Here is a 27,908-nt window from a genome sequence, read left to right on the forward strand (position 1 = left end):
GGATCATTATAAGTGACAGTCTTTTCTTAAACTTTAATATGTGTAGCTACTTTTACTTCTATTGGAGGATGATATTTAAACCACTTCTCCTTAGGGAGATCAACATAAGTAGCAAAAAATTCACAGAAAGAAGCTACTATCTCAGAATCAAGTCCATATTTAGTGCTAAACTTACAGAAAATATCGGTATCCATAAAAGATTTAACACAATCAAACTTAGGTTTCATACCTGACTCCTTACCATTGTCGAGGTCCCAATCTTCAAAGTTGCGTTTAATTCTATCCAATAAATCCCATCTAAATCCATTAGTCTTCATCATAAAAGAGCCAGCACAAGAAGTATCAAGCATGGTGCGATTATTATCAGAAAGCCGAGCATAAATTTTTTGAAGAATTGTTTCTCTTGGAAGCTCATGATTGGGGCATGAATATAACATTGATTTAAGCCTCCCCCAAGCTTGAGCGATGCTTTCTCCTTCGCGAGGCCAAAAATTATATATATAATTGCGATCACGATGAACAAGATGCATAGGGTAATACTTTTGATGAAATTCCAATTTCAATCTTCTATAGCTCCATGATCCCATATCATCACATAGCCTATACCATGTCAATGTGTCTCCCTTCAAAGATAAAGGGAAGACCTTCTTCTTAGCAACATCATCGGGAATACTTGCAAGCTTAAATAATCCACAAACTTCATCCACATATATTAGGTGTTCATCAGGATGCTTTGTTCCATCTCCTGTAAATGGATTAGCTAGCAGTTTTTCTATTATACTCGAAGGATACTCATAAGGAATTTCATTTTCAATAGGTTCAGTAGGTTGAGGAGCAACTCTTTGCTCTACTGGTCGGGGTGAATATACCCCGAACAAGCCCCTCAGAGGATTACTTTCCATAGTAACAAGTGACAGTAAATTTCAGCACACTATAAATTTCCTACCAAAGGCGCTTCACTCCCCGGCAACGGCGCCAGAAAAGAGTCTTGATGACCCACAAGTATAGGGGATCTATCGTAGTCCTTTCGATAAGTAAGAGTGTCAAACCCAACGAGGAGAAGAAGGAAATGATAAACGGTTTTCAGCAAGGTATTCTCTGCAAGTACTGAAATAAGTGGTAACAGATAGTTTTGTAATGAGATAATTTGTAGCGAGCAACAAATAACAAAAGTAAATAAAGTGCAGCAAGGTGGCCCAATCCTTTTTGTAGCAAAGGACAAGCCTGGACAAACTCTTATATAAGGAAAAGCGCTCTCGAGGACACATGGGAATATCGTCAAGCTAGTTTTCATCACGTTCATATGATTCGCGTTCGGTACTTTGATAATTTGACATGTGGGTGGACCGGTGCTTGGGTGATGTTCTTTCTTGAACAAGCATCCCACTTATGATTAACCTTATTGCAAGCATCCGCAACTACAACAAAAGTATTAAGGTAAACCTAACCATAGCATGAAACATATGGATCCAAATCAGCCTCTTACGAAGCAACACATAAACTAGGGTTTAAGCTTCTGTCACTCTAGCAACCCATCATCTAATTATTACTTCCCAATGCCTTCCTCTAGGCCCAAATAATGGTGAAGTGTTATGTAGTCGACGTTCACATAACACCACTAGAGGCTAGACAACATACATCTCATCAAAATATCGAACGAATACCAAATTCACATGACTACTAATAGGAAGACTTCTCCCTTGTCCTCAGGAACAAACATAACTACTCACAAAGCATATTCATGTTCATAATCAGAGGGGTATTAATATGCATAAAGGATCTGAACATATGATCTTCCACCAATTAAACCAACTAGCATCAACTACAAGGAGTAATTAACACTACTAGCAACCTACTAGCACCAATCCCGGACTTGAAGACAAGAATCGGATACAAGAGATGAACTAGGGTTTTGAGATGAGATGGTGCTGATGAAGATGTTGATGGAGATTGCCCTCTCCCGATGAGAGGAGCGTTGGTGATGACGATGGCGATGATTTCCCCCTCTGGGAGGGAAGTTTCCTCGGCAGAACAGCTCTGCCGGAGCTCTAGATTGGATCCACCAAGGTTCCGCCTCGTGGCGGCGGAGTTTCATCCCGAAAGGTTGCTTCTTTTTTTTTCTCGACGAAAGACTTCATATAGGAGAAGATGGTCATCGGAGAGCCACCAGGGGGCCCACGAGGCAGGGGGGCGCGCCCTAGGGGGGGTGCGCCCCCCACCCTCGTGAGAAGGGTGTGGGCCCCTTGGTCTTCATCTTTGGCGAGGATTTTTCATTATTTATTATAAGGTGTTCCGTGGAGTTTCAGGACTTTTGGAGTTGTGCAGAATAGGTCTCTAATATTTGCTCCTTTTCCAGCCCAGAATTCCAGCTGCCGGCATTCTCCCTCCTTATGTAAACCTTGTAAAATAAGAGAGAATAGTCATAACTATTGTGACATAATGTGAAATAACAGCCAATAATGCAATAAATATTGATATAAAAGCATGATGCAAAATGGACGTATCAATTGACAACCCCTTATCGCGTTGGTTGCGAGGATTTATTTGTTTTGTGCAGGTGCGAGGGACTCGCGCGTAGCATCCTACTGGATTGATACCTTGGTTCTCAAAAACTGAGGGAAATACTTACGCTACTTTGCTGCATCACCCTTTCCTCTTCAAGGGAAAACCAACACGGTGCTCAAGAGGTAGGAAGAAGGATTTCTGGCGCCGTTGCCGGGGAGGTCTACGCAAAAGTCAAACATACCAAGTACCCATCACAAACCCTTATCTCTCGCATTACATTATTTGCCATTTGCCTCTCGTTTTCCTCTCCCCCACTTCACGCTTGCCGTTTTATTCGCCCTCTCTCTCTATCCTCCCTCTCTTTCTCTATTTGCCTCTTTTTGCCCGTTCCCTGTTTGCTTGTCGTTATGGCAAGTCCTCTATCTTCTCCGTTGTCTCCCGAGAATGAAGTTCTAAATTTTAAGCAAAGGGAGGGAGAAAATCTAAAAGACGCTTGGTATAGAATTTGCAATGTTCAAAATAGATCTGCCAGGAAGCAATCTACTTCCGCTCTTCTTCGCAATTTTTATGTGTGCGTTACTCCTTGGCACAAATATATCCTTGATACCATTACCGGAGGGAACTTCTTGGGTAGCCATACTTTTGATTCTTACAATGCTATGATAGATTTGTTTGGCTCACCACCTCTTTTGGTTAATGGAACTATGTTAACTTTGGAGCATGTAATGCAAAAACATGAAATTATTGAAAATAAAGTTTCTACTGTTGAGTTAATTGAAAATTTCGATAAAAAGATCCACAACCAAATTACCCAATACGGATCTAAAGTAGGAGTAACTTTGAAAAATATTAAAGAGAAGGAACCTATAGTTAATGAAAGAATAAACCATGATTCCACTAGAATTGATAAACTTGAGGGTATCATTACCAACTTGGGAACCGCTTTTTCTTCCGTAAAGAGTACTCCAAGTCCTCCAACTAAAATTTCCAAGCTTATGTATGTTCCTAAAAATAAAGGTGAATCCTTTAGTATAGAAACTGCGGATCTCAAATCTATAAGTGTTCACCCTAATCTTTTTGCTATCATTAAGGAACCATTTGTTACAAATGAATTTTTTGATCTTGTGCCTAAAAGTTTGATAATCAATCAAAATAAAGAAATGCCTAAAGATGGTAGATGCCTCATTGAAGAATTTCCCACCAAAGATGGCAATACCTAGATCTATCATTGCTTTTTATGCCTAGCTAGGGGCGTTAAACGATAGCGCTTGTTGGGAGGCAATCCAATTTTATTTTTATTCCTTGATTTTTTCTCCTGTTTAGTAATAAATAATTTGTCTAGCCTATGTTTTGGTTGTGTTTTTTATGTTTAATTAGTGTTTGTGCCAAGTAGAACCGTTGGGAAGATTTGGGGAAAGTCTTGTTAATCTTGCTGTAAAAAACAGAAACTTTACCGATCACAAGAACTGCTACCATTTTTATTTGGAAAGTGCTATTTAATTAATTATTTTTGCAGATGATTAATAGATAAATTCCTCACGTCCAGAAATTTATTTTAGAATTTTTGGGGTTCCAGATCTTGTGCTAGCTACAGATTACTATAGACTGTTCTGTTTTAGACGGATTCTGTTTTTCGTGTGTTGTTTGCTTATTTTGATGAATCTATGGCTAGTAAAAAAGTTTATAAACCATATAGAAGTTGGAATACAGTAGGTTTAACACCAATATAAATAAAGAATGAGTTCATTACAGTACCTTGAAGTGGTCTTTTGTTTTCTTCCGCTAACGGAGCTCACGAGATTTTCTACTTTAAGTTTTGCGTTGTGAAGTTTTCAAGTTTTAGGTAAAGATTTGATGGATTATGGAACAAAGAGTGGCAAGAGCCTAAGCTTGGGGATGCCCATGGCACCCCCAAGATAATCTAAGGATACCTAAAAGCCAAAGCTTGGGGATGCCCAGGAAGGCATCCCCACTTTCGTCTACTTCTATCGGTAACTTTACTTGGAGCTATATTTTTATTCACCACATGATATGTGTTTTGCTTGGAGTGTATTGTATGATTTGAGTCTTTGCTTTTTAGTTTACCACAATCATCTTTGCTGTACACACCTTTTGAGAGAAACACACATGACTCGGAAATTATTAGAATACTCTATGTGCTTCACTTATATCTTTTGAGTTATATAGTTTTGCTCTAGTACTTCACTTATATCTTTTAGAGCACGGTGGTGGATTTGTTTTATAGAAACTATTGATCTCTCATGCTTCACTTAGCTTATTTTTAGAGTCTTAAATAGCATGGTAATTTGCTTAAATAATCCTAATATGCTAGTTATACAAGATTAATAATAAATTCTCTTATGAGTGTGTTGAATACTAAGAGAAGTTTGATGTTTGATGATTGTTTTGAGATATGGAGGTAATGATATTAAAGTTGTGCTAGTTGAGTAGTTGTGAAATTGAGAAATACTTGTGTTGAAGTTTGCAAGTCCCGTAGCATGCACGTATGGTAAACGTTATGTAACAAATTTGAAACATGAGGTGTTCTTTGATTGTCTTCCTTATGAGTGGTGGTCGGGGATGAGCGATGGTCTTTTCCTACCAATCTATCCCCCTAGGAGCATGCACATAGTGCTTGGTTTTTGATGACTTGTAGATTTTTGCAATAAGTAAGTGAGTTCTTTATGACTAATGTTGAGTCCATGGATTATACGCACTCTCACCCTTCCATCATTGCTAGCCTCTTCGGTACCGTGCATTGCCCTTTCTCACATCGAGAGTTGGTGCAAACTTCGCCGGTGCATCCAAACCCCGTGATATGATACGCTCTTTCACACATAAACCTCCTTATATCTTCCTCAAAACAGCCACCATACCTACCTATTATGGCATTTCCATAGCCATTCCGAGATATATTGCCATGCAACTTTCCACCATCATGTTTATCATGACATGTTCATCATTGTCATATTTCTTTGCATGATCATGTAGTTGACATCGTATTTGTGGCAAAGCCACCGTTCATAATTTTTCATACATGTCACACTTGATTCATTGCATATCCAGGTACACCGCCGGAGGCATTCATATAGAGTCATACCTTGTTCTAGTATCGAGTTGTAATCATTGAGTTGTAAATAAATAGAAGTGTGATGATCATCATTTAGTAGAGTATTGTCCCAATAAAAAAAGAAAGGCCAAATAAAAAATGAAGGCCCAAAAAAGGGACAGTGCTACTATCCTTTTTCCACACTTGTGCTTCAAAGTAGCACCATGATCTTCATGATAGAGAGTCTCTTGTTTTGTCACTTTCATATACTAGTGGAAATTTTTCATGATAGAACTTGGCTTGTATATTCCAACAATGGGCCTCCTCAAGTGCCCTAGGTCTTCGTGAGCAAGCAAGTTGGATGCACCCCCACTAGTTTCTTTTGTTGAGCTTTCTTACATTTATTGCTCTAGTGCATCCGTTGCATGGCAATCCCTACTCCTTGCATTAACATCAATCGATGGGAATCTCCATAGCCCATTGATTAGCCTCGTTGATGTGAGACTTTCTCCTTTTTTGTCTTCTCCACATAACCCCTATCATTATACTCTATTCCACCCATAGTGCTATATTCATGGCTCACGCTCATGTATTGCGTGAAGGTTTATAAAGTTTGAGATTACTAAAGTATGAAACAATTGCTTGGCTTGTCATCGGGGTTGTGCATGATGAGAGCATTCTTGTGTGACGAAAATGGAGCATGACTAAACTATATGATTTTGTGGGGATGAACTTTCTTTGGCCATGTTATTTTGAGAAGACATAATTGCTTAGTTAGTATGCTTGAAGTGTTATTATTTCTATGTCAATATTAAACTTTTATCTTGAATCTTTCGGATCTGAATATTCATGCCACAATTAAGCCAAGTAGCATTCCACATCAAAAATTCTGTTTTTATCATTTACCTACTCGAGGACGAGCAGGAATTAAGCTTGGGGATGCTTGATACGTCTCCAACGTATCTATAATTTTTGATTGCTCCATGCTATATTATCTACTGTTTTGGACATTATTGTGCTTTATTTTCTACTTTTATATTATTTTTGGGACTAACCTATTAACCAGAGGCCCAGCCCAGGATTGCTGTTTTTTTGCCTATTTTAGGGTTTCGAAGAAAAGGAATATCAAACGGAAATGAAACCTTCGGGAACATGATTTTCTCACCGAACATGATCCAGGAGACTTGGACCCTACGTTAAGCAACCAACAGGGAGGCCACGAGGTAGGGGGCGCGCCTACCCCCCCCCCCCCCCCCAGGCGCGCCCTCCACCCTCGTGGGCCCCCTGTTGCTCCACCGACGTACTTCTTCCTCATATATATACCTTCGTACCCCCAAACGATCAGAACTGGAGCCAAAACCCTAATTCCACCGCCGTAACTTTCTGTATCCACGAGATCCCATCTTGGGACCTGTTCCGGAGCTCCGCCGGAGGGGGCATCGATCACGGAGGGCTTCTACATCAACATCATAGCCTCTCCGATGAAGTGTGAGTAGTTTACCTCAGACCTACGTGTCCATAGTTATTAGCTAGATGGCTTCTTCTCTCTTTTTGGATCTCAATACAAAGTTCTCCCCCTCTCTTGTGGAGATCTATTCGATGTAATCTTCTTTTGTGGTGTGTTTGTTGAGACCGATGAATTATGGGTTTATGATCAAGTTTATCTATGAACAATATTTGAATCTTCTCTGAATTCTTTTATGTATGATTGGTTATCTTTGCAGGTCTCTTCGAATTATCAGTTCGGTTTGGCCTACTAGATTGATCTTTCTTGCAATGGGAGAAGTGCTTAGCTTTGGGTTCAATCTTGCGGTGTCCTTTCCCAGTGACAGTAGGGGCAGCAAGGCACGTATTGTATTGTTGCCATCGAGGATAACTAGATGGGGTTTTCATCATATTGCATGAGTTTATCCCTCTACATCATGTCATCTTACTTAAGGCGTTACTCTGTTCTTATGAACTTAATACTCTAGATGCATGCTGGATAGCGGTCGATGTGTGGAGTAATAGTAGTAGATGCAGGCAGGAGTCGGTCTACTTGTCTTGGACGTGATGCCTATATACATGATCATACCTAGATATTCTCATAACTATGCTCAATTCTGTCAATTGCTCAACAGTAATTTATTCACCCACCGTAAAATACCTATGCTCTCGAGAGAAGCCACTAGTGAAACCTATGGCCCCCGGGTCTATCTTCATCATATTAATCTTCCAATACTTAGTTATTTTCATTGATTTTATTTTACTTTGCATCTTTATCATAAAAATACCAAAAATATTATCTTATCATATCTATCAGATATCACTCTCGTAAGTGACCGTGTAGGGATTGACAACCCCTTATCGCGTTGGTTGCGAGGATTTATTTGTTTTGTGCAGGTGCGAGGGACTCTCGCGTAGCCTCCTACTCGATTGATACCTTGGTTCTCAAAAACCGAGGGAAATACTTACGCTACTTTGCTGCATCACCCTTTTCTCTTCAAAAGAAAACCAACGCAGTGCTCAAGAGGTAGCAGCGGTACTCGTGATGCATATTTAATTGTTATATAAATATAACGCGGTGAATCACGCGGAGGGGAGGGAGGTGGCAAGCGCCCCCTTATCCATCCCTTATCCTAGATTGAAACTGTATCTTAAATTGTTAACACGTGTTGTTTCAAACAATTTCTCGATAAATATGAGCATGAAAACCTCAACAACTGCACTGAAACGACGGATCTACATATATCTTTGCACAACAAGATGTGTTACTCCATTTAGCTTATTTTCATTGGCTTCAACTCGTAGCCATTTGATCAAACGCCTCATATGCACCGAGAAGCACACCACGCAGCTCCCAGCGGCTGCGCGCGAGCACACACGCACCACCAACAACATTATAAGGCGTCTGCGTGCGCGTGGACGGGCATCAATCTTGTATCCACAATTATAAGCCCAAACCCCGATAGCCTCGATCGTTTTTGCTTCCACTGAAACAGGTGTGGTAGCCAGTTCCATCAGCTTCTCCTATTAGTTTTTTTTTTTTGAAAGGAGCTTCTCCTATTAGTTGGTAGTACATGTGGTGGTGTGAGCATGTGTATCCGCTTCTAAGTTGTACCCATTGCTTGTAGATAGATAGAGTAGAAGATAAAAGGAGGAAATGTAAGTGGTACAGACCAAGCAAACAGCATCACCAATCTCGGCGCACCATCAATCCGTACAGAACACCACCATCGATCCAAACATTGTACCGCGCACCCAACAGTCCCACGAAGTTACTACGCACTCAGGTCCGATGCTCGAGACTTGGCAACAAAAGCAAATGATCGAGCCCTCGACTAAACGAAGGACCAGTCCATGAAGGCGAAGCAGACGCAGTGGGCGGCGCCGGCGCCACCGTCGTCGAGCACCTTCCACGCCACCGCCTTCCCGTACGACGCCGGCCGGCCCATGCTCGACGCGCACGTCCCGCCCTCGACGCACGCGTACCCCTGCTCCGCCACGCTGGCCATCAGGTCCGCGCACAGGAGGCTCTTCCTCCCCTGCTCGCAGTCCAGCACCTTGTCCATGGTCATCTCCCGGAGCGCCGCCAGCGTCGTCTCCAGCATGTCCAGCCCGGACTGGTTCGCGAACGTCAGCACCGGCATCGCCTGCACCGTCACAGCACCATAGATCGAGTCAGCGATAACAAACAGACCATAGTGCTGAAAGAAGCTCTTCAACTTCAAGGTGAGCAAAACCCTGGAACAGTACCTTGAGAGAGCAGCATAGGATGGCGCTGGTATGGTGCCAGAGGGCCTTGAGCGCCGACTCGCCGCTGCCAGCGTCTGCGGCTTTGATGAGCTCTGCCCCAAAGTGAAATCTGCGCGATCAACCCAGCAGCATCAGCACAAAACACATACTACTAACCAAATACACCCTGGTATATACTATGATCACTGCAAGACCACAGACCTGTAGCTCTGGACAATCCATCGGGAGAGCGTGGCCGCCTCCGGAGTAACCGGGGGGAGGAGGCGAGAGCTTCCATGCGGCACGAGGTGCGAGGACGACAGCGCCAGCGCTATCCTCTGCACCGACGAGATGATGCTGCGCATGTACTGCCGCGCCATGGCCGCCACGCTGTCCTGCAGGTGGCTCTCGAAGGCAAACTGGAACGCGATCGTCATCACAGCCTTCGAGCCACTCCTGGAGTGACCGGTCATCCTGCTTCCGGGTGTCCCAGCCTCGAGGGTGGACGCGAGGTCCAACGTGCAGTTCGGGCTAGACGTGTCCTGCGAAACATACATGCGGCAAGGGAGGATTAAGTTGACGGTCTCAAGCTGAGATGTTGTCTCATATTTGGGTGAAATCTGCTTACAAGAGGGGAGTCGATCGGAATGATGCGGAAACCGGAGGGCAGCAGTGGAGAATCATCGCTGAAAGATGCGTCTATGGGTGCAAAGATAAGCTCTGAACAAGTGCCCATGGGGTTCTCGTCTATCCCGTTGTACATCTGCCAAATTCAATCCAGAGCACAAGTTTTACAAAGGAGACAACAAATGATTTTCCCAAAGCTCAGTTGAGCAACTTGATTAATATGTGCATCAGGTTATCTCGTTTGGTTAGGTAGTGAAATTAACTTATTGAATAAGTGAAAATGAAGATAAGTGTAAAAATGGCATTAACAAGCAAAACTTACCTGCAACAGGAAAAGATCACGATGCATCAATGTATCTTGATAGTTACTGGCATTTCCTATCTTGATAACTTCCAAGAACTGAGGATAATAAATTGCGCAGTTAAAACATGCAGCAGAAGGACATTATGAAGCGGGGCTTTGTAAAATTTACCGAAGACCAGCAGCTTACTTCTTCAGGGTCAAACGTGTGCGCTAAAGGAAGTATAACCTGGCCACTAAATCCTCCAAGACGAGACATAGGTAAATTGCAGAAATTGGGTTTCAGCGCGGAAGCAAAGAATGCATCTAAACTGCTATCGGCCCACTGGGACCGATGCTCCCGCAAAAACCGCAGTAGTGACGGTGGAGAGACATCCTACAAAATCAGTACCAGAGTTGATGTTAATATCACATTCATTTTCCAGAAATAAAACTTGAAAGTGTGGCATGAAACTAACCTGCAATAGCATCGAGGCCTTTGCACAAAGAACACCAGTACTAACCATGGGTAGTCCATCATTGAATGTTGCATTGCAGCTCATCAATTTACTCGGGGATGAATTAACAGAGATACAAACATCATCTACGCCATCGCTCTCAATCACGGACCATCCATCATCAGCAAGCCCACCAAGAGTTTCATTGAAACCTCTGAAAACAGGTGCGGAATCAGTTACACTTTTTACTGAAACAAATTCATGATAAGAAGCATCTACAATCTGCGTGTGCTGTTTAAGAGCCCAACCTGGTGAGCTTTTGGCTCAGAGCTCGCAAGGCTGCAGGCTGTCTGCCCCATCCAGTGATTACAGAATGAGTATCTTCATGAGCCACTTGCCTGAGATAGCGCAAGGCCTGGATTTGCAAAATTGAGTTACTCCAAAGATTAACGTTTTATGCCTAAGCATTCAGTGTTATCAAGAGCGATAAAAAATAGAGTATAGTCCATGTTATTGTACCGCCATCGACATCTTCTGGGCCACCATGGCAGAAGATTCATACAGCGGCCTCACAACTTCAGGCACACTCCAAGGCTGTGCACGAACGCAAAGTAGCTTGCTTAGTTTCCTGTGATAGTTGAACTAGATAAAGAAACAGTTTGTCATTTGTTGCTGAATTGTTATTACCTCCAGGTCCAAATGGTCAACGATGTGAATCACGCTACCTCCACCATCACTAGGCCGGATCAAGAACCCGCTGGGAAGCATCTCACCTCTAACAAAAGGCTGCACAAGGGGCATGCTGGGGCCTCCTTGCTTGGTACTGAGTGATCTTTCACATACCTTTAGAGCAAAAACAAACAGTCAGGTGGCTGACACATGAACACGCAATGATGATGCTAATTGGACATGAACATTTGATGATTAGTAACTCACCACTAGGCTTCCATCATCAAGAATGGAGGTGTACCGCATCAACCAGAAGTCACGAGCCGGTGCTAATGTCGTCGGAGCATAGAGCTACGTACAGATGGCAAAAAATGTAAAGTTCATGACAGGGTATATATCAGCTAAGGTCTGCCATGGACTCATGGGAGAGTTAACGAGGCTGTTCCTACCTGCATGTAGAGCAGCTCAATCGTGCCATTGCTGCCAGCAGGCAGCACATTTACTACCTCCATAGACCGGCAATCACGCAGCCACAGTGGCCGATCCTTGAGGATTTCGGCAACCTGAGTCGGCAACAGTCAGGAACACTCTTTGATTTTAACAAAGTTAAAAGCGAAGAGATGTAGTGAAGTGAAAGCAAGGAAATAGTCCAAAAAAAAGAAGGTGAAAGCAATGGGCTTACTTTGGCAGGCTCCATGCCTACGAGGCCGCAAGCTCGCGCAGCAACACCCGCGCAGCCATGCGAGATGGCGATGATTCCAATGGAATCCGGACCAGGCTGCAGACAACACGAATGGTTGGTTAAGCACACCATGCAAGAAGTTGAGAGTTCAGAAAGAGGAAACTAATGGGAATTCAGTTGAGAGGAAAGAGACCTTCATCCCAGGCATTTGGACCCACTCAACGGCGGTTCCGGTGGCCTTGGACAGAAACTCCGTTAATGTCTCCTCCGCGATGGACATCAATCTGCAGGAAACAAGCAGTACTGAAAATCCATACATGCATACACATCACACAGAAACTAGCTGGCTGCTATACATATATAGGAAAAGAAAACAAAAGCAAAGAGATGAACATGGCCTCCTGCAAGGACCGAACACAAGTAACGTACCCAGCAGGGCTGGCATCGCGGGGCGGAGGCGGCGGCACGACGACGACGCCGTTCTGCTGGCCGCTGGTGACGACCGACTCGCAGCTCGTGTCCGTGGTGGCCAGCCCCGCCTGCAACGGCAACGGGAGAACAGGAGGAGGAGGAGTAAAGGCGTGAGCTCGCGGCGGCGGCAACAAGGGAGGTGGGCTCATCATCGTCGCCGGGGACGGGGGAGGTGGAGGAGGGCGTACGCTGTGCGTCTGCTGGCGGTAGTAACCGTTCTCGTAGACGAGGTGGGAGACCTGCTTCTGGAGGCGGTCGTTCTCCTCCATGAGCAGCTTGTTCATGGCGGCGAGCTTGCGGTTGAGCGACTGCAGGCGGCCGGACTCCTTGCGCTGCTTCTCCCGGCAGCGGCGGTTCTGGAACCACACCTTGATCTGCTTGGGGTCGACGCTGGCCAGCACGGCGCACTCCCGGACCAGCTGCTGCCGCCGCAGCGAGCTCGGCTTGGGGCACTCGTAGTAGAGCCGCTCCAGCGCCTCCACCTGCTCCGGCGTGTAGCGCACGTACTTGCTCGCGTCCATGGCCGCCGCCGCCGCCTCCCTCGCCTCCCGCGCCGTCACCATCGGCACCTACCCACAAGTACGTACGTGTCTACCTACCTATCCCTCTCTCTACCCTGCAGCCGTTGGTTGAAGGGTACGTACGTGGACTAGTAGAGTGGAGTGAGGAAGAAGGCCTAGGTGGTGGGGCATGTGGCTAGCATGGGGAAGGTGGGAGGGCGCGAGAGGCCATGGCCGGAGCGCCGGTGCCGGTGCCGCTCGCTTAGCTTAATTTCCGATAGCTAGTGGCCGGGCATCGGCAAGCACAAGGAGGGCCGTGCTTTTTGGGTCGACGAGCTGTAGTGTCGCTTCTTCTTTAAAGAAGGCAGAAGCAAAAGGAAAAAAACTCGGTCGACCGATCGAACCAACCGCGCGCGCGTGCTATTAAATTTCGAAAAGGAAAGCTCCGTGCGGCCTCATCCAACCCATTCCCGGCCGTCCGCCATAGTTTTTGTTCATCTCATCTCCCCCACCTACAACAGCAGTTAAATCATCCGTCTTCAGAGCGCAGGGATTTTGCAGAAAAGAAAGAAAGAAAACACTTCAACTCCGTGCCGGCTCATCCAATCCGATTCCGGCATTTTTCGTGTCCTCCGCCAACAACAGTAAACCATTCAGGATGCAGGGATTTCACTCGAATTTCGCATAAATTTTACAGACAAAAAAACAGTCCAGCACCCATAGAATCTGGCGAAACTACCCATCTAAACATGCTACACACATTACTTTTGTCAGTAATTAAAATTCAGAAGCTATTTGGAGCTAGCGAGGATTATCAGAAATACCCGATCATCAGAGTGTGCTGTGCACATTCCCAGTTAGAATCAGTACCGTAGTTTAACTTAAAAAAAAAAACGGACCACTACACACTAGTTTGCGGACGCAACTAACTGGAAGCTTTCCGCACATGCTTTAGCAGATTCGAGGCTTTACTTATCTTTTTTTTCTTCTTTACCTGTTTTTCTATCGGTAGAATACAAGCTGCATCTTTTTCCTTTGTCGCGCGCGCCACGCACAGACAGAGAAAACAACTGGAAAATTCAGCAGCAGCGGTGGCTAAAGGAATCCCTTTTCCTTTATCTTTTCCCTGCTGCCCTCCTCCTTTCAATATTTCCGCGAGCGCTATGCTCAAGAGACATTCCCCCTGAGCCAGGGCGTGAGCTCTCGATCCTGGAGATCGCCCGCGGATATTCCTCGTGGGTTTGCGTAAGTTCGCTAATTATATGGCCCTCTTGGGCGTGCCGCATCTCTCCCCTGATCCCTCTTCCATAGAAACACTCAAAACTCCTCTAGAAAACAAAAACAAAAACAAAAACAAAAAATATACATCCCTTCGGCGGTCCAGAAATGAATCCAGATTTCTTCAGCGTTCAAGGTCTCTAATAATTGTGTGCGATTTTAGTGCTATTTCGATTTTCCTTCGATGATCTGATAGCCGTTTCTGAAGGCAAAGCAAGAGAGCAGGAGGCTGCTCCAAAGAGCAAAGCAGCGGTACCTGATCAGAGCCAGAGAATTTTCCTCGAGATTGGAGACGGGGGGCAGAGAGGCTTTCATCTCATCTCCTTTGGTATAGTAGTAAAACACGTAACGGGTCGGGTTGTGTGTGCGCGGGAAAGCGGATTTTCCTCGGCAATTGGAGCCTGATTAAAGCCGGCGTTGCGCATCTTGGACTCCCATCCGCCCCATACAGATTCCGTGTCAGTATATCTCAGCAACACACCACGGCGTCGGTGAAAATCCGCCCAGGCTTTCCCTTTCTTTCTTTGCAACGCTTCTTTTTACCGCCTCTTTCTTTTTTACTGCTTTGCTCCATCCTGGTCTCGCGGTTCCAGAACGGGCAGCGATCATTTCAAACACCATGTCTTTTACCACTACTACTACTACTACCTCTTCACAAGGCTTCAGGCACTCGTCAAACACCCGGTCAAATTTTTATTAATTGTGAAAAATGCGTGGGCATATTCACTATGCAGAATTTCCGTTAAATGCTTCACTTCATGACTCTTTAGGTAGATAATAAAATTCTGGCATAGCTCGAAGTACTGTTCTCTCTCTTCTTTTTTACAACTGAGGAGCTCCGATTCTGCATGTGATACTTTCTTAAAATGGGTCTTATATGATCCTATTTTCCAGGTGGGTCTACCTTCATGAATTTGCAGGCGAATTTCATGAGTGAGGTTTTATTTTATGATTTTGCAGACATGCTAGATGGGTTTCTCCTCGTCCCTGCAGTATTTGGGAGCAAATTACCATCCTCAGGATGGTATGAGCCTATTTGGAATGCAGGATTTATACACATAAAAAATGTAACCAGTACGTAGTATGGACACTGACAAATTTGCTATTTATGTCCATTTTCTCTAGAACCAAAACCATTGCCACTCTGAAGTGTGGGAAATCGAAGAAGAAAAACATGGCAACTATATAGGAGTGGCAATGCAGCGCAATTCTATAAGAATACAAACAACACTATTGACCTCGAAAGATGTTTGCTCTAACAGCGCACAAAAATTGTTTCCAAGAGATCTAGCCTAGCAAGTTCAAATTTCTCATCATATTCCACATAGATTGAGCCACTTCATAGAAATTTTGTAGGAATGCGCAATCAGAAGGGCCTAGAAACGTATGAGTTTAGGTTTTTGTTTGGTCATTTAAATGAATCCACACTACAAGTTATAGATCTCTAGTTCTCATCTGCATTACACTGCAATGATATCGTATTAATGCAGGTAGCCACAAAGGGGGGTTGCAGGCTATCAGCTTGACAGCTCCAACCCAACCACTATTGAGTACTGGTCCACATGGCACCTGCCAAGACCACACTTTACCTCATATCAAAACTCAAAAGGAGATACTCCATGCTTCCTTTTCCACTCTGAGGAGAGGAGATACTCTGCTGCAAACATATGAAAACATATATTTTTTTGTATTAAAAACGGCCAAAGCTAAAAAGCTAGGGCTTGTCCTATCCCACTACCAACACCTAACCTGGGTCTGACGTGTCATGGCCTGGATATGCACACCTTTTGTGTTATTCTAAGCTAATCACCCATCCATGGTCCTCTTTGGCCTCCCCAGATTTGCAAAACTAATATTTTTTTGGTGATCTTATCAGCCCATCGCCCCTTCTTTTGAATAACCAGCAGACTTATTCTAAACCCACCACCAATCCCTCCTCTCACTCGGCAGTCAGCTTTTGTTAACAATGCCACCAAAATCCCACTTTTCCCCCACTTACCAATGGTGGTGGCCAAATGCAATGCTTTGAGTTTTATATTTTTTCAATCAAGATTATCAAGGAGAGCACTAAGCACATATTTAAGATGTGAATTCACATGGAAAAGCATCGGGCATGTGGCAGATAATGGAACGGGGTTTAAGGGGGGACAGGATGGCCTACCGTGCAGGCCATTACCGCTTGGAAAAGGCGCCGAGATCCAAACAAATTCCGAGACACACTGCACTTTGGAAACGAATGGTGTCTGGATTGACCACTACTGCAGTGGAAAGCATAGTCGGCGAATCATTACAAGATCTATACAGGGGTAGTAACATTCCAGAATTCAAGAAGTGACAGGTCGTAGTAACTAGTAAGATGCGAAAACATATTTGTCGCCACAAAGTATACTGGCCTTGGATTGGATGGGTGCGACCAAACCCATCGAATAAAACAAGCTTGAAGATGCCCCCCTTGAAGTAATCGCTTCCACACAACTGTCTGGTCCATTTATCTTGTCCGAATTGTCACCTTCAATTTGACACACCTGGGATAGACAATGGATCCTACGACAGGATGAATTCAGTTGACAGGTGTTCTCTAGATGGTGAAATGAAAAGGACAGTGAAAGTCATATCTGGCTGACTTACAACTAGGTAGACAGGAATTCAATCAGTCGCCTGTCAAGATCAAAGTGCTGGCAGAGAAGCTTCTGCAAGAAAGGTATAGGCATAATATCACTATATCATACATCTCTCCCAAAAGCAATACCACATAGTTGAAGCTCATCATTAATGCTTGATATAGTTGAATTTGACAATAAGGTCAGTGAGGAAGACAGTGTAGCTAACTGAAGTTTCAGGAGCTCTATCATTGATGCAGCTTTGATGTGTTAACATCTCGGTAATCAGTGCTTTGATTGAGGCACAATGCCAGATAGCCAGCCCTGATATTTTGTCGGAACTAAAACGAAAGGAGACTGTGGTGTCATATTGCACCACATATCATCAGGTTTCACAGCTTTTTTAGGTCGGCCATATCTCAACTATTTCACTTCCACCCTTTTCTTTAACAGGGAGGTAGAGAACTGGAGAGTGTTGCTCAGTCAGCGAGGTGCGTGAGTACATGCAAGCCCACCTGTGTTCAAGTTCGGGACCAGGCAGGAAGCTCATGGTTGTCTGAAAATGCCCTAGGGGCTAGTATCTGTAGGCCTCGTTTTAGGTCCGCCACCCTCACTAGGTTGTCTCAACTATATTTGTTTCCTTTTTCTTTCCAGGAACTGGGGTTACCGGTTTCCCACAACTGGAATAACCAGCCAAATCAAAATTAGGTACAGAAGTAGAATAATGAAGCTCTTTAGACAAAGCAACCATATTCCTAATTCTTAATGTCAAAACTTGATTTGGCTATATGCCTAGAAGTAACTTGTTTCTGGCTATTCCTCCAGTTGTGTAAATAACAACATTATTGATTCTCTTGCTACAAGACAGTTTGTTCGAACAGATAATATTCCAAAGATATATCATATTAGTCTGTACACGAAAAGGGGGAGATGATGAACTTATTTCAGTCATAAGTCATAATAAAAATATGGAAGTGATGAAAACTAACCTTGGTAACTTTTGGCACGAATACTTTTGTTCCGTTTCCAATTTCTGGGAGCCGAGCAACTTCGGTCGCCTTGTCAAACAGTATATAAGTGGGAAGATGATCTGTCAATGAAATCAACAGAGAATGTAACCCTCGTGGGAAGAAAGACTTGAGCACATTCTGAACAAGATCCAGTAAGGAGTCCATCGATTATGTAGGACTGAAATGTAGACCATCCAAACCAAGAAAAAAAGAGCATAGATGGCAGAAGTAAAATTAAAGATTTACCCCACATGGATATTCCAAACCTCGCTGCAGCATTTGGAAAATGCCCAAGATCAACTAATCCAAAAGAAATGTTCTTGTTGGAGTATCTGCATTAAAAGAATCATCAGAACGTGATCCAATATATGGAAAATACTACTCCCTCTGTTCACTTTTATAAGACCTTGAAGACATTTCAGACAATGTACAAAACAGCCCATTTTGAGTTTTCTGAAATGACTTACAAAAGTGAACGGAGGGAGTACTTATATTGTGCTCAGAACAAGCTAAAGCTATTTGATAGATTATTACACTAATGACTAATCATACTAATATTGACTGTGAAAACATAAGCTCGCTAATCAGTAAAATAGCGTATATCCATTTCAAAAAAAGAAGTAAAATAAAATAGTGTATTTCAGAAGCAAAGTAATGCAAATGGCATGAGGCTGCAAAGCTAAATGACAAGAATATCTCGTGCTTCCAGCTAAGACTCAACCTCAAACTCTCTCAAGTAATGCCCAGCTAATACCTAACTCTAGTAGCCCTAGATTGTAAATTACTGCAAACTGTCAAATATAATGACGGAAAGAGTCTATTTTACTGGAGAGTTTTGAGACTTATTGTACAAATACAGAGCTCAGAAGTGCAAAAATAATTGTAAAAGGAGTAAAAGAAACTCCAAATAACTTACATGTTAGAGAGTTCAGGCATGACACTGCTTGCTTGTATACATGGTGTTAAAAAGGAAGTCCGGAACTCAACCTGTTAAAATTTAAATAACAAATCGAACAATGAGCAAATTCTGAATAGGATCCTACTCACTGAAGGCAGTAACATATAATATGGGATTGAAATATATGTTATCAGAAGTCTACCAAAAAAGTGAAATGCAAATGTAGTAAAAAAATAAGTACAGGAAATTACCAGCCAAAATCGTGTTGTTGGCTCTTCAGTTAGCAGGCTTTCCAGTTGCAACGGGGTCAAATGATTTAAATGACCTAAGTAAAAAAAATGAACATCTTATCTCATCTCCGAATTAAGAGAGAAGTGTGGTGATGTTTGAAATTAGTATAAAATCAATATGAATAATGCGATTATGTGTAATACTAATTCAGTATTATCACTTAACAGAAGAATATGATTCTACAGTGCCACGTTTTTAGCAATTGGATGTACATATGGGTGTGCCTAAGGAAAAGTGGTACTCACGCATAGTAAAAGGATCGAAATTGTTAAGCTAGAAACCAATTTGTGAGCATAATTTATTCAACTCATGATCTTGATCCGGCTCAAAACCTTCTGTCATGCATTTTTTCCAGGTTTGCAATATTGGTAATCCCCAGCTAAATTAACTTTTTTAGATGATCCACTTTACCAATTTCAGATTAAGGCCTTTTAGGCTAATTAGTGAATAGGCCTCACAATTCCAGCTGCAATAATTCTCGCTAAGAAGTAAGAAGAATGCCCACGTTGTGGCAATTCAGGAACTGGGGTTATCCTACAACATGTACTAGTATACCAGTGTGATTCTGGGTTCCAAACTCCTGTCTTTGAGACAAGTGGGAACAAAAAAGGCCACATCAATTGCCTATTTATCTATAATGTCATCCCCTGGTCTCAAAACTCAATCACAAGTCATCTCACTCGTTAGCTATGACAGATGATTCTCAAGTAGGCAAGCCACAACCAATGTGCCCCGCATAGGATATACCTGACAGAACCGGGTTTGCAACTATGAGTAGCTAATGGGACATGGTAAGCATCGATTAAAGTTTACTTACCAAGAAGCGGAATAATCACATCAATGGTGCAGACAAAAGATACGAATAAAAATTGAAGGAATATCATCTTACTTTAGGAATACAGTTTGCCGACACAGATTTTTTTTCTTTTCTTTTGAGGGGGACAACACTATACATAACTTCCATGATTAAATGACTCAAAATATAATCGTAAAACGTACCTAGGCCATCATAAGGTGGCTGTTGAGCCATAGCATATATAACTGCAAATGAAAAACTAAACGTAAGCAACGGTTAAAATGGGCGAATGAAGCAGTTTAGATTAGCATGAAAATTGTATCCAAAGCATATCTCAAACTTTACTGCCAAGAAAAACTTCGGATAGGATTCATGGTATGATTTGAATACATCTTGAAATTGGAATATTAAGAAGCATCAAGACTTACATAAATCAGGAAATCTAAGAGGAGCAAGTAGGCAATCGACAACCAGTGTGCCCCATATCAGATATATTTCTCCTTGGCAGTATCAATGCTTTCCTACTATGACTAGCATAATGGCTCATAACTTGACACACAAAAATACACTTGATGCTCTGCTGTAGTGACTGCTGCAATGCCACTGGCATCAGCATTGCAACATGGTATGTAACTCATATCAGAGCTAGTCAATGCGGATCTTGCTGGCCTGGGAGTGTCTTGCCATGGTACATAACAAGGAAATCAAATTGTTCACATCCTGCCTGCAGAATATGATCCTGATCAGGAGTACTATTTCTATGCCTCGATGTTATGCTACAAGCAAGGGATGGATAATCTGATAAGAGCTTGGGCTAAAATTACATTGCAAGTAGCAACTGACACTTGCTGCATAACTTATATTCCTCCTCAGTGCTCCGGTAGGAAACAGTGAGTGATCTTTTTTTCATTACTGACTGAGTAAAACTACAATTTAACAATTGCAGTTATTGACTATTAATTCATTCATAGTCTTTTATAGTCTGGTGCTACTAATCTCATGGCTACAGCTTTGTTTTGCAAACTTGGATGGGTGTTTGATGATCAGGGATGCAGTGTAAGTAATAGACTAATAGACAGATTCAGTATGCAGGACAAAGCTGAAGGGTACAAAGGTTACATCATAACATCGATCAAACTAAGCGACTGCTACATCAACTGATATAGCCTACAAGTTATGTTGGAAAATGATTGAGATGAGTCTAATACAGCATAAAATTTAGCATTGCATGAATACAAATATTAACCACAGAATGAACACTGTAGGAGATTCAGACAGGAAGAAAATTCCCTATTAAGTGCTCAAAAACTTGAACGTATTGTCAGGGTGGTGATATAAAACACGATAGTTATTTTACTTTGCTCTTCATAAGAATGCACACCAATAAAACCCGAAGAAAAACAAAAGCATACCAATAAATCCCAGTAAGTAGCCAACGGTCAACCAATAATCGATAACAAAAGTAACAACCAACAAGAGGCCCTGCAAAGCAAAACAAGAACATAAGGAGCATCAAGATATTCAGCAATATCAACTGTAGTAAGGAACAGCGATGATTTTTAGTATCCTGGCTTGCCCTTGCCTAGAAGTTATATAAAAACCAGAGATCATGATAACAAAGTAAGAGAACACAGCCATTCCATATGAACACACCTTTGCATAGAGCAATGAATCAGCGATGAATGTTTCCCAGTGTTCCTCCTTCACAATCTGTTAAGCATCAACTTATTTGGTCAGCAAATTACAAGCTTCATTTTTCATACAAATCATAGTAGTGCTTTTGAGAGACCTGCGTCTGGGACCTAACTGACCCCAAATGCAAATACAGAAAATCGCTAAAATCATGACTGCTGGGCATCATAGATTCATAGCACATAGTGGCACTATGGTCAGGTTAGCATCGCGTGGAAACTGTACATTTCCAGCTCTATTTCACACGCAGCTTAGTGCTCCAACCAGTCGAATTGTCAAATTCCATTACGGCACAAGGAAACCTTTACTCTGAAACACTAGTGGTGGTCATTAGACACCGTACCTTCACTGTGAAGAGCACCAGGAACACGAGCACCGCCTGGATCTCCTGCAGAAACACAGCACAGACGCCGATCCGCGTGAGCCAAAACAGTTCAAGGACCGGCGGGGCGGCGCGATCCGGATCTAGACTCGGGGGCCGCGGGATCTCACCCGTCGGATGAGGCGGCTGTGGAGCTCGGGGTCGTCCTCGGCCGCGGGCGCCGTGGTGCGGGCCGCGAAGTAGGAGAAGAAGGCGATGAGGTGGAGGAAGTAGTAGGGCTCCGAGATGGCCACGTCGAGCCACGGGAACGGGTGGCCCCGCCTGCTCGCCCCGCCGCTCGCCGCCGGCGCCGACGCCTCCGTCGCCGTCGCAACCTCCATTTTGCCTGTTCGAACTTTTTTGACACCGGAAACAGTTACGCCTTCCACTGTAAACCCGCTTACTAACAACCCTCAAGTGGGCCCCACCAGTCGCGGGGCCCACCGGTCGGTGAGCTGCCGTTGCTTACACCTTCGCTCGCGTCGTGTTTTTTTTTTTTTGGTTCGATAAACCCAAAGCCACAGTCTGACAGTCGGTCGCGTCACTAGGGTTTCTCTCCTCCTGCTCCTCGCCGCCGCGATGAGCGCCACCAGGCCGGACCACCGGCGGCACCAGTCGCCGTTCCTGCGGGACCTCTCGTCCCCGATATCCTCGTCCTTCCGCATGCCCCCGGCGTCCGTGCGCCGCGAGGCCCAGGCCTCCACCCCGCCGCCGCCTCCCCCGCTGCTCTCCCTCGATGACCTGTCCCGCCACTCCCCCTCTCCGCCGCCCTACACGCCTCCGCAGGCAGCCATGTCCCCTTCGCCTCCTCCCCCTCGCGGGGGCCTCTTCTCCACCCCGCAACGCTCCAACGGCTCCCCCTCCCCGGCGGCGTGGTGGTCCCCCTCGAGGGAGGAGAAGGCGAGGGATGGTTCCCCGGTCGACGGAGTCGTGCATCAGCAGCAGTCCCCGGGGACGGCCTCCGCACAGCAGCCGCAGCAGCAGCAGCAGCAGGTGGCGCTGATCACGCTGCCGCCGCCCAGGGAGGTCGCGCGCCCGGAGATGCCGAGGGATTCGGTGCTCTCCACTGGCCGGGTCGACGAGGAGGAATGGGTCACCGTTTTTGGGTATGTCGCCTCTCCTCTTGCTTACCCCGATACGAAGAATGCACTAGATTTCTGGTGGAAATTTGTGGTGTTCGATTCATATAGTCGTGTATGTCTATGCATAGGTTTTCTTGCAATTAGAGGTAAGGGTTGTTGTTTAAGTGATTGGTAAGTGACTGAAGCGGATCAGTGCACAATAAATTGGGAATCCAGTATATCTTGTATGAGGTACACCTGTAGGAGTTGTATGGCATGAGACAGAGCCATGTGGTGTTTCACCGATGCAGTTTTGAAATACTGTGCCCTTTTAAATCTGTAATTATGTTTTTTATACCAAGATTAGCTATATGATCTTAGCTGAAAACAATAGACTGCTGAAAATGATTGTTGACATTCATGCTTGAAGCAACATCAAAATACCCATCAAGTTACCATGTAAAAGAGTGATGTACAACTGAGGCCAGAAGTCCAATTGTTAACAAGTTGAATTTGGGAGGTCCTCCATTAGCCTAAGAATGATAATTTTCGGACATGGTACCGTTATGCTATTGCTGACTCTGACCAAATCACCAAACTTGTAAACACATTAACTGATTGGTATGTGACTGAAGTGGATCAGTGTACAAAAAAATGGGAATCATGTATGTCTTGTATGTGATAAAAAAGAACCATGTGCCGATTCGCTGATGCAGTTTCAACATACTGTGATATAATTGTGTTTTTATACCAAGATTAGCTATATGACCTTAGCTGAAAACAAGAGACTGCTTAAAATGATTATTTGCATTCATTTCTCCAGCTTAATGCTTGAAGCAACGTCCAAATAACAATCGTACTATGTAAAAGAACGATGGAGAGCCGAGGCCCAAAGTCCAATCGTTAACATGTTGAAATTTGGAAGATCATTAGCCTAAGAATGGTAATTTTGGGACATAGTACCACATTATTATGCTATTGCTGACTCTGACCAAATCACCGAACTCGTGAACACATTAACCAATTCAGTTCCGCTAATTTTCTGGACCAAACTATATTTTGGTGGTTCGAGCCATCGATGTGCTGAGTGCTGACCTTGTGGAAATCTCTTAGTATTTGTGATTGATGAAATTTGTCACAGATTTTGTGGCGTTTATAGTCAAAGAGCTATTCGTTTTCAAGTTTTACATACCAATTGTTACAAAACAACCATGCCCGGCTGTGTCTGATGAGAAAGTGTTACAGTTCTCTTGTTATTTCACATGTGTATTGGGCTATGGACTGCATTTCCTGATTAGCACATGTTCTCTGTATTATATAGTTACTCGGTATATTTACGATTTGGTACTACCCTTGCACACTTGTTGGTTTTGTGATAGCTTATTATTCGCTATGTGTACCGTTCTGCGACCTTGTGTGAGTGGGAGTGATTTAATGTCCATATTCGATGGATTTATTTCTGCCTAAGAATGATGGTTTTCTATGCTTTCTCATAATATCATTTGTGCCCCTGTCATACAGATACCTACATTTGGTGGAAACTTAGCTTATCTGAAAGTAGGTGGTAGCATTGTTTTTAATGTGTCGCCTAAGCACTGAGGCGCCCCAGGATGGTAAGGCGTCCGGTGTCCGCCCCACTTTATTAGACATTAAACGTACGACTGCTTCAGTGAAAGGTCCACTGTCGTCAGAGGTCTCTGCTAGCGCCTGTTTCTCGCTGCATCATCGTTGTGACCGCTTCTGGGGCTTGGAGACGACAACCCCACCATCCCCCAACACTCCGGCGAGCATCCCTTCATGCGCCTGCTTCCACCGTCGCCTTCCCTTGCCAGATCTACTCTGCTGTTGAGGAAGAAGGGATGCTGCGGTGAGGAGTTTTAGGGTTGTGTACTGCTACAGTAAGGAAAGAGAGCAGAAGGTGTGTGGCGGCTGTGATGAGGTAGTAGGGAGTGAGGATAGTGGAATTAGGTCACAGGAGGAGTCTACTAGATGGGCTTTTGGGCCACAGGGAAGTGCATAGGTAGTGGCCCATCTCTTGGTCTTTCTTATTTTTCCTTGCAATATATTCGTGCGTGCTAAACTGCTTGATTGCTCTGTTCCTTCTATGTCTAAGGCGTAGCCTTACCACCTCGCCTTACTTTAGGAGGTTAAGCAATGAGAACAGCTGGTAATCTAGCAATAAATAGTTTTAGGAACCTTATGTAAGTTCTGCATCTAGACGTTGGATGATGCACTATAGTATATAGTCAGACATAACATCTGGATACAACTACCTATGCTCTCGTTGCATATGGAGATGTCCCTTGAACATATCAATAAGATTGCATCCCCACGGTGCCAGTTATACCCCTCTCATCTTTTCAGCTTCCGATGTAAAGACATGATTATTATTGTTGTACTTGAATATATATTTTCTTAAGCTATGTTGTTTGAAGCAGATATTCTCCAATGCATAATCTAGTTCATTAATTAATTTTCCTGTCCTGATTAAAATGTGCTTATATATTCTGTGTCTGATCATGCTCCTTGCCTTGTTTCTGCCAGTTTTCTGCCGGTTGATACCAACTTTGTACTGAGAGAATTTGAGAAATGTGGGTTAGTCTTGAGACACGTTCCTGGTCCGAGGGATGCGAACTGGATGCATATCTTGTATCAGGTAAACTTGTACTGAATTGTTTGAGCATTGATACTTATAAAAGATCTCTATTTTTCCCTACTCATAATGAAAATATTAGCCTGAAAGTAATACTTCTAATATCATTGCATGTGAGGGTGTATCCTCAAAAACTTGAGTGCTCCGGTACTCTGTCTGCAAATACCACTCCAAAAGTCGTAAAAATTTCAAGAAAATTTGAAGACAGAGACACAACATGTGTCAACTATGTCATGTTTTGAAATCCAGATTCCAATCTCAAATCTAGAAACAAAAAATTACAAATCCAGCTGTCAGTAGTATTTCATTCAAGTTGGGCTGTGAATTTTTGGCCCATTATCAGTGCCAGCACTGTATTTGTCATTTGTGTTTATTGAGCTACATATCGAGTTTGCATTTGAAATTTTGTCACAAGATAGATACATGCAGTGTCAGTGTTTTCAGAATCTTTAACGACTTTAGATAGTCTGAAACATATGGGTGTATCAAAATGACAGTAGCAGCTAAGGAAATTCAAAATCACAGAAGCAGTTAAATACACCAAATCTTTGCTAGCTTATGCATTTGTTTCTGAAATGAAAATAAAATGAAGACTGAAGCAAAGTGACAAAACAATTCCTTGTGTGGTCTGTGCACCTACTCTACTATATCAGCATATCATATGAAGTGGTGATGGACACAATGGCCAATTTTGCCCTGTAGTTTGATTGTCCTTTACTATGACACAGTGCCTTGATGTGCTAAGCTTTGCCTACCATCAATTATTTTATGTGGGGCCTTGCTAATGTACTCTAGTTGAAACATGTACAGTTAGTAGAAGTATGCAAAATTCCACTTTAAGACCCCCGTTCCGCCCCTTGTTGGTTGTGGGTCAGTTTCATAGCTGATTTGTATTTCCTTTTGTATGTTTTAGAGCCGTCATGATGCGCAGAAAGCGCTGGCCAAGCACGGCCAGCAGCTAAACAGTGTTCTTATCATTGGGGTGAAGCAAGTGGATCCATGGCAGCGACCGTATCTGAATGAAAACACCGACGACACCTACAACGGCGGCATGTCGGTTCCATTTCCGTCACAAGCTGTGGCGCCGAGCGGTTTCGCCACCAGGAACGCGTTGGCGCCTTTGCCGAGCAATCCCATGCAAAACGGCAACGAGAGCAACCGCGGGGCGTCCGGAGCCATCGCTTCGCCCGCGAAATCGGTCCTGTCCAAGGTCATGGACGTTATGTTTGGCCTCTAAATTCTGTTGTCTAATCTGATTGTGGAAGAATTTTGTTGGTGATATTACGGCAAAGTGGGGATCAATGGTAGATGTTATTTGCCATAACATATGTTTTCCTGCTGTTTGTTTTCGTTCAATGTCTGTGCTATTCGTCGTGCGTGTTTGAAATTTAATGATTCCGGCCTAATGTTGGACACGTCTTTACTGAAAGATTTATATAGCACAGAAAAATGGGATGGTGCCTTGACGTCTAGTCGGCCTGGAAACAGGACGCGAACGGTTCCCCCGGTGGAAACAACGGATCCGGCTTTGCTTCTGCTCTGTTGTTCTCTGTATCTTGCAGGAACAGAAAAGAAAAGGGAGAAAAATGGAGGTTGACCTTTGTTAGTCAGCTCCCCGGTAGACTTTCAGCACACATTCTGAATTCTTCAAGATTGGGGTATGAACGCAAACGGTTTGACAAACCGAAATAGCTGACGGTCGATCATTCGTTGACATGGCACGATTAAGTCAATCCAGCTCGCTAACTCAACATTAATAGTACTACTATGCTCTATTTTTTGCCGGGGAGTAGTACTATGCTGCTTATAGCAGTACTGATTAAACGTAATTAACTCGATAATCAACAACATCAAGTACGTCCTGGCGGCTCCAGGTCAGAATTCAGCACGTCTTTTGAACAAATCAATGACAAATGAAGTACACGGAAATGTCAACCAAACTATTTTGGTACAGCAAAGTAAACTGAGATCTTTCCAGAATTGTGGGCTAGCGCAGGCTGCAAAATGTGTGAAGCCGCCACGTTGGGATCCTTGCGCCTGCAGAAATAACATTTGTCTGAATCAAAAGCGTACATCTTTTGTACTATTGAATCAAACGCTAGAAGTTTTCTCTCTTTGAGATAACATTACTAATATTATCTAGGAGCGCCTCCGTCTTCAAAATAGTTTTGTACGTCTTCTCAGCCGGCCAAGTGTCTCCCGCAAGGCTGTCTTTACCGGAGGCCGTACACGGAACACTGCATTTTATAAAAGACATGAGCTCGTCCTCTTTGCCAATCCTGGACATTTTAAAATCATGTGGAAACAGAGGGA

General features: G+C 43.6%; 3 protein-coding genes across 5 annotated transcripts; 1 reads left to right on the top strand and 2 right to left on the bottom strand.

The window, feature by feature from the left end:
- Positions 1 to 8,697: 8,697 nt before the first annotated feature.
- Positions 8,698 to 14,920, bottom strand: LOC125543145 (homeobox-leucine zipper protein HOX29-like). 3 transcript variants are annotated; one of them, XM_048706395.2, is made up of 16 exons: positions 12,644 to 14,920; positions 12,414 to 12,523; positions 12,178 to 12,268; positions 11,985 to 12,080; positions 11,752 to 11,865; positions 11,570 to 11,653; positions 11,321 to 11,476; positions 11,153 to 11,227; positions 10,942 to 11,048; positions 10,655 to 10,847; positions 10,369 to 10,572; positions 10,218 to 10,295; positions 9,897 to 10,031; positions 9,491 to 9,810; positions 9,290 to 9,398; positions 8,698 to 9,186 (listed from the first exon to the last, which is right to left on the bottom strand). In XM_048706395.2, exons 1-16 carry the CDS (start codon positions 13,016 to 13,018, stop codon positions 8,875 to 8,877), a joined length of 2,559 nt encoding a protein of 852 aa, XP_048562352.1. In that variant the 5' UTR covers positions 13,019 to 14,920; the 3' UTR covers positions 8,698 to 8,874. The 3 variants fall into 3 exon arrangements, with proteins under 3 accessions (XP_048562352.1, XP_048562353.1, XP_087402682.1); XM_048706396.2 differs by having other exon boundaries at positions 10,387 to 10,572; positions 12,644 to 14,884; XM_087546556.1 differs by having other exon boundaries at positions 10,387 to 10,572; positions 12,414 to 14,919.
- Positions 14,921 to 16,458: 1,538 nt separating this feature from the next.
- LOC125543139 (Thioredoxin superfamily protein) lies at positions 16,459 to 22,271 on the bottom strand. Its single transcript, XM_048706389.2, has 11 exons — positions 22,013 to 22,271; positions 21,864 to 21,908; positions 21,482 to 21,538; positions 21,241 to 21,310; positions 20,032 to 20,073; positions 18,993 to 19,066; positions 18,760 to 18,830; positions 18,090 to 18,175; positions 17,823 to 17,923; positions 16,862 to 16,923; positions 16,459 to 16,777 (listed from the first exon to the last, which is right to left on the bottom strand). The coding sequence occupies exons 1-10, from the start codon at positions 22,220 to 22,222 to the stop codon at positions 16,864 to 16,866; spliced, it is 816 nt and encodes a 271-aa protein (XP_048562346.1). The 5' UTR covers positions 22,223 to 22,271; the 3' UTR covers positions 16,459 to 16,777; positions 16,862 to 16,863.
- A 103-nt stretch (positions 22,272 to 22,374) lies between these two features.
- On the top strand, positions 22,375 to 26,964 carry LOC125543146 (nuclear pore complex protein NUP35-like). The gene is made up of 3 exons (XM_048706397.2): positions 22,375 to 22,987; positions 25,487 to 25,598; positions 26,509 to 26,964. The coding sequence occupies exons 1-3, from the start codon at positions 22,461 to 22,463 to the stop codon at positions 26,830 to 26,832; spliced, it is 963 nt and encodes a 320-aa protein (XP_048562354.2). The 5' UTR covers positions 22,375 to 22,460; the 3' UTR covers positions 26,833 to 26,964.
- The last annotated feature ends 944 nt before the right edge of the window (positions 26,965 to 27,908 follow it).

This window comes from Triticum urartu, chromosome 3A, assembly GCF_056163025.1.
Source record: "Triticum urartu cultivar PI428250 chromosome 3A, HENAU_Tu73, whole genome shotgun sequence".
NCBI classification, from domain to species: Eukaryota; Viridiplantae; Streptophyta; class Magnoliopsida; order Poales; family Poaceae; genus Triticum; species Triticum urartu.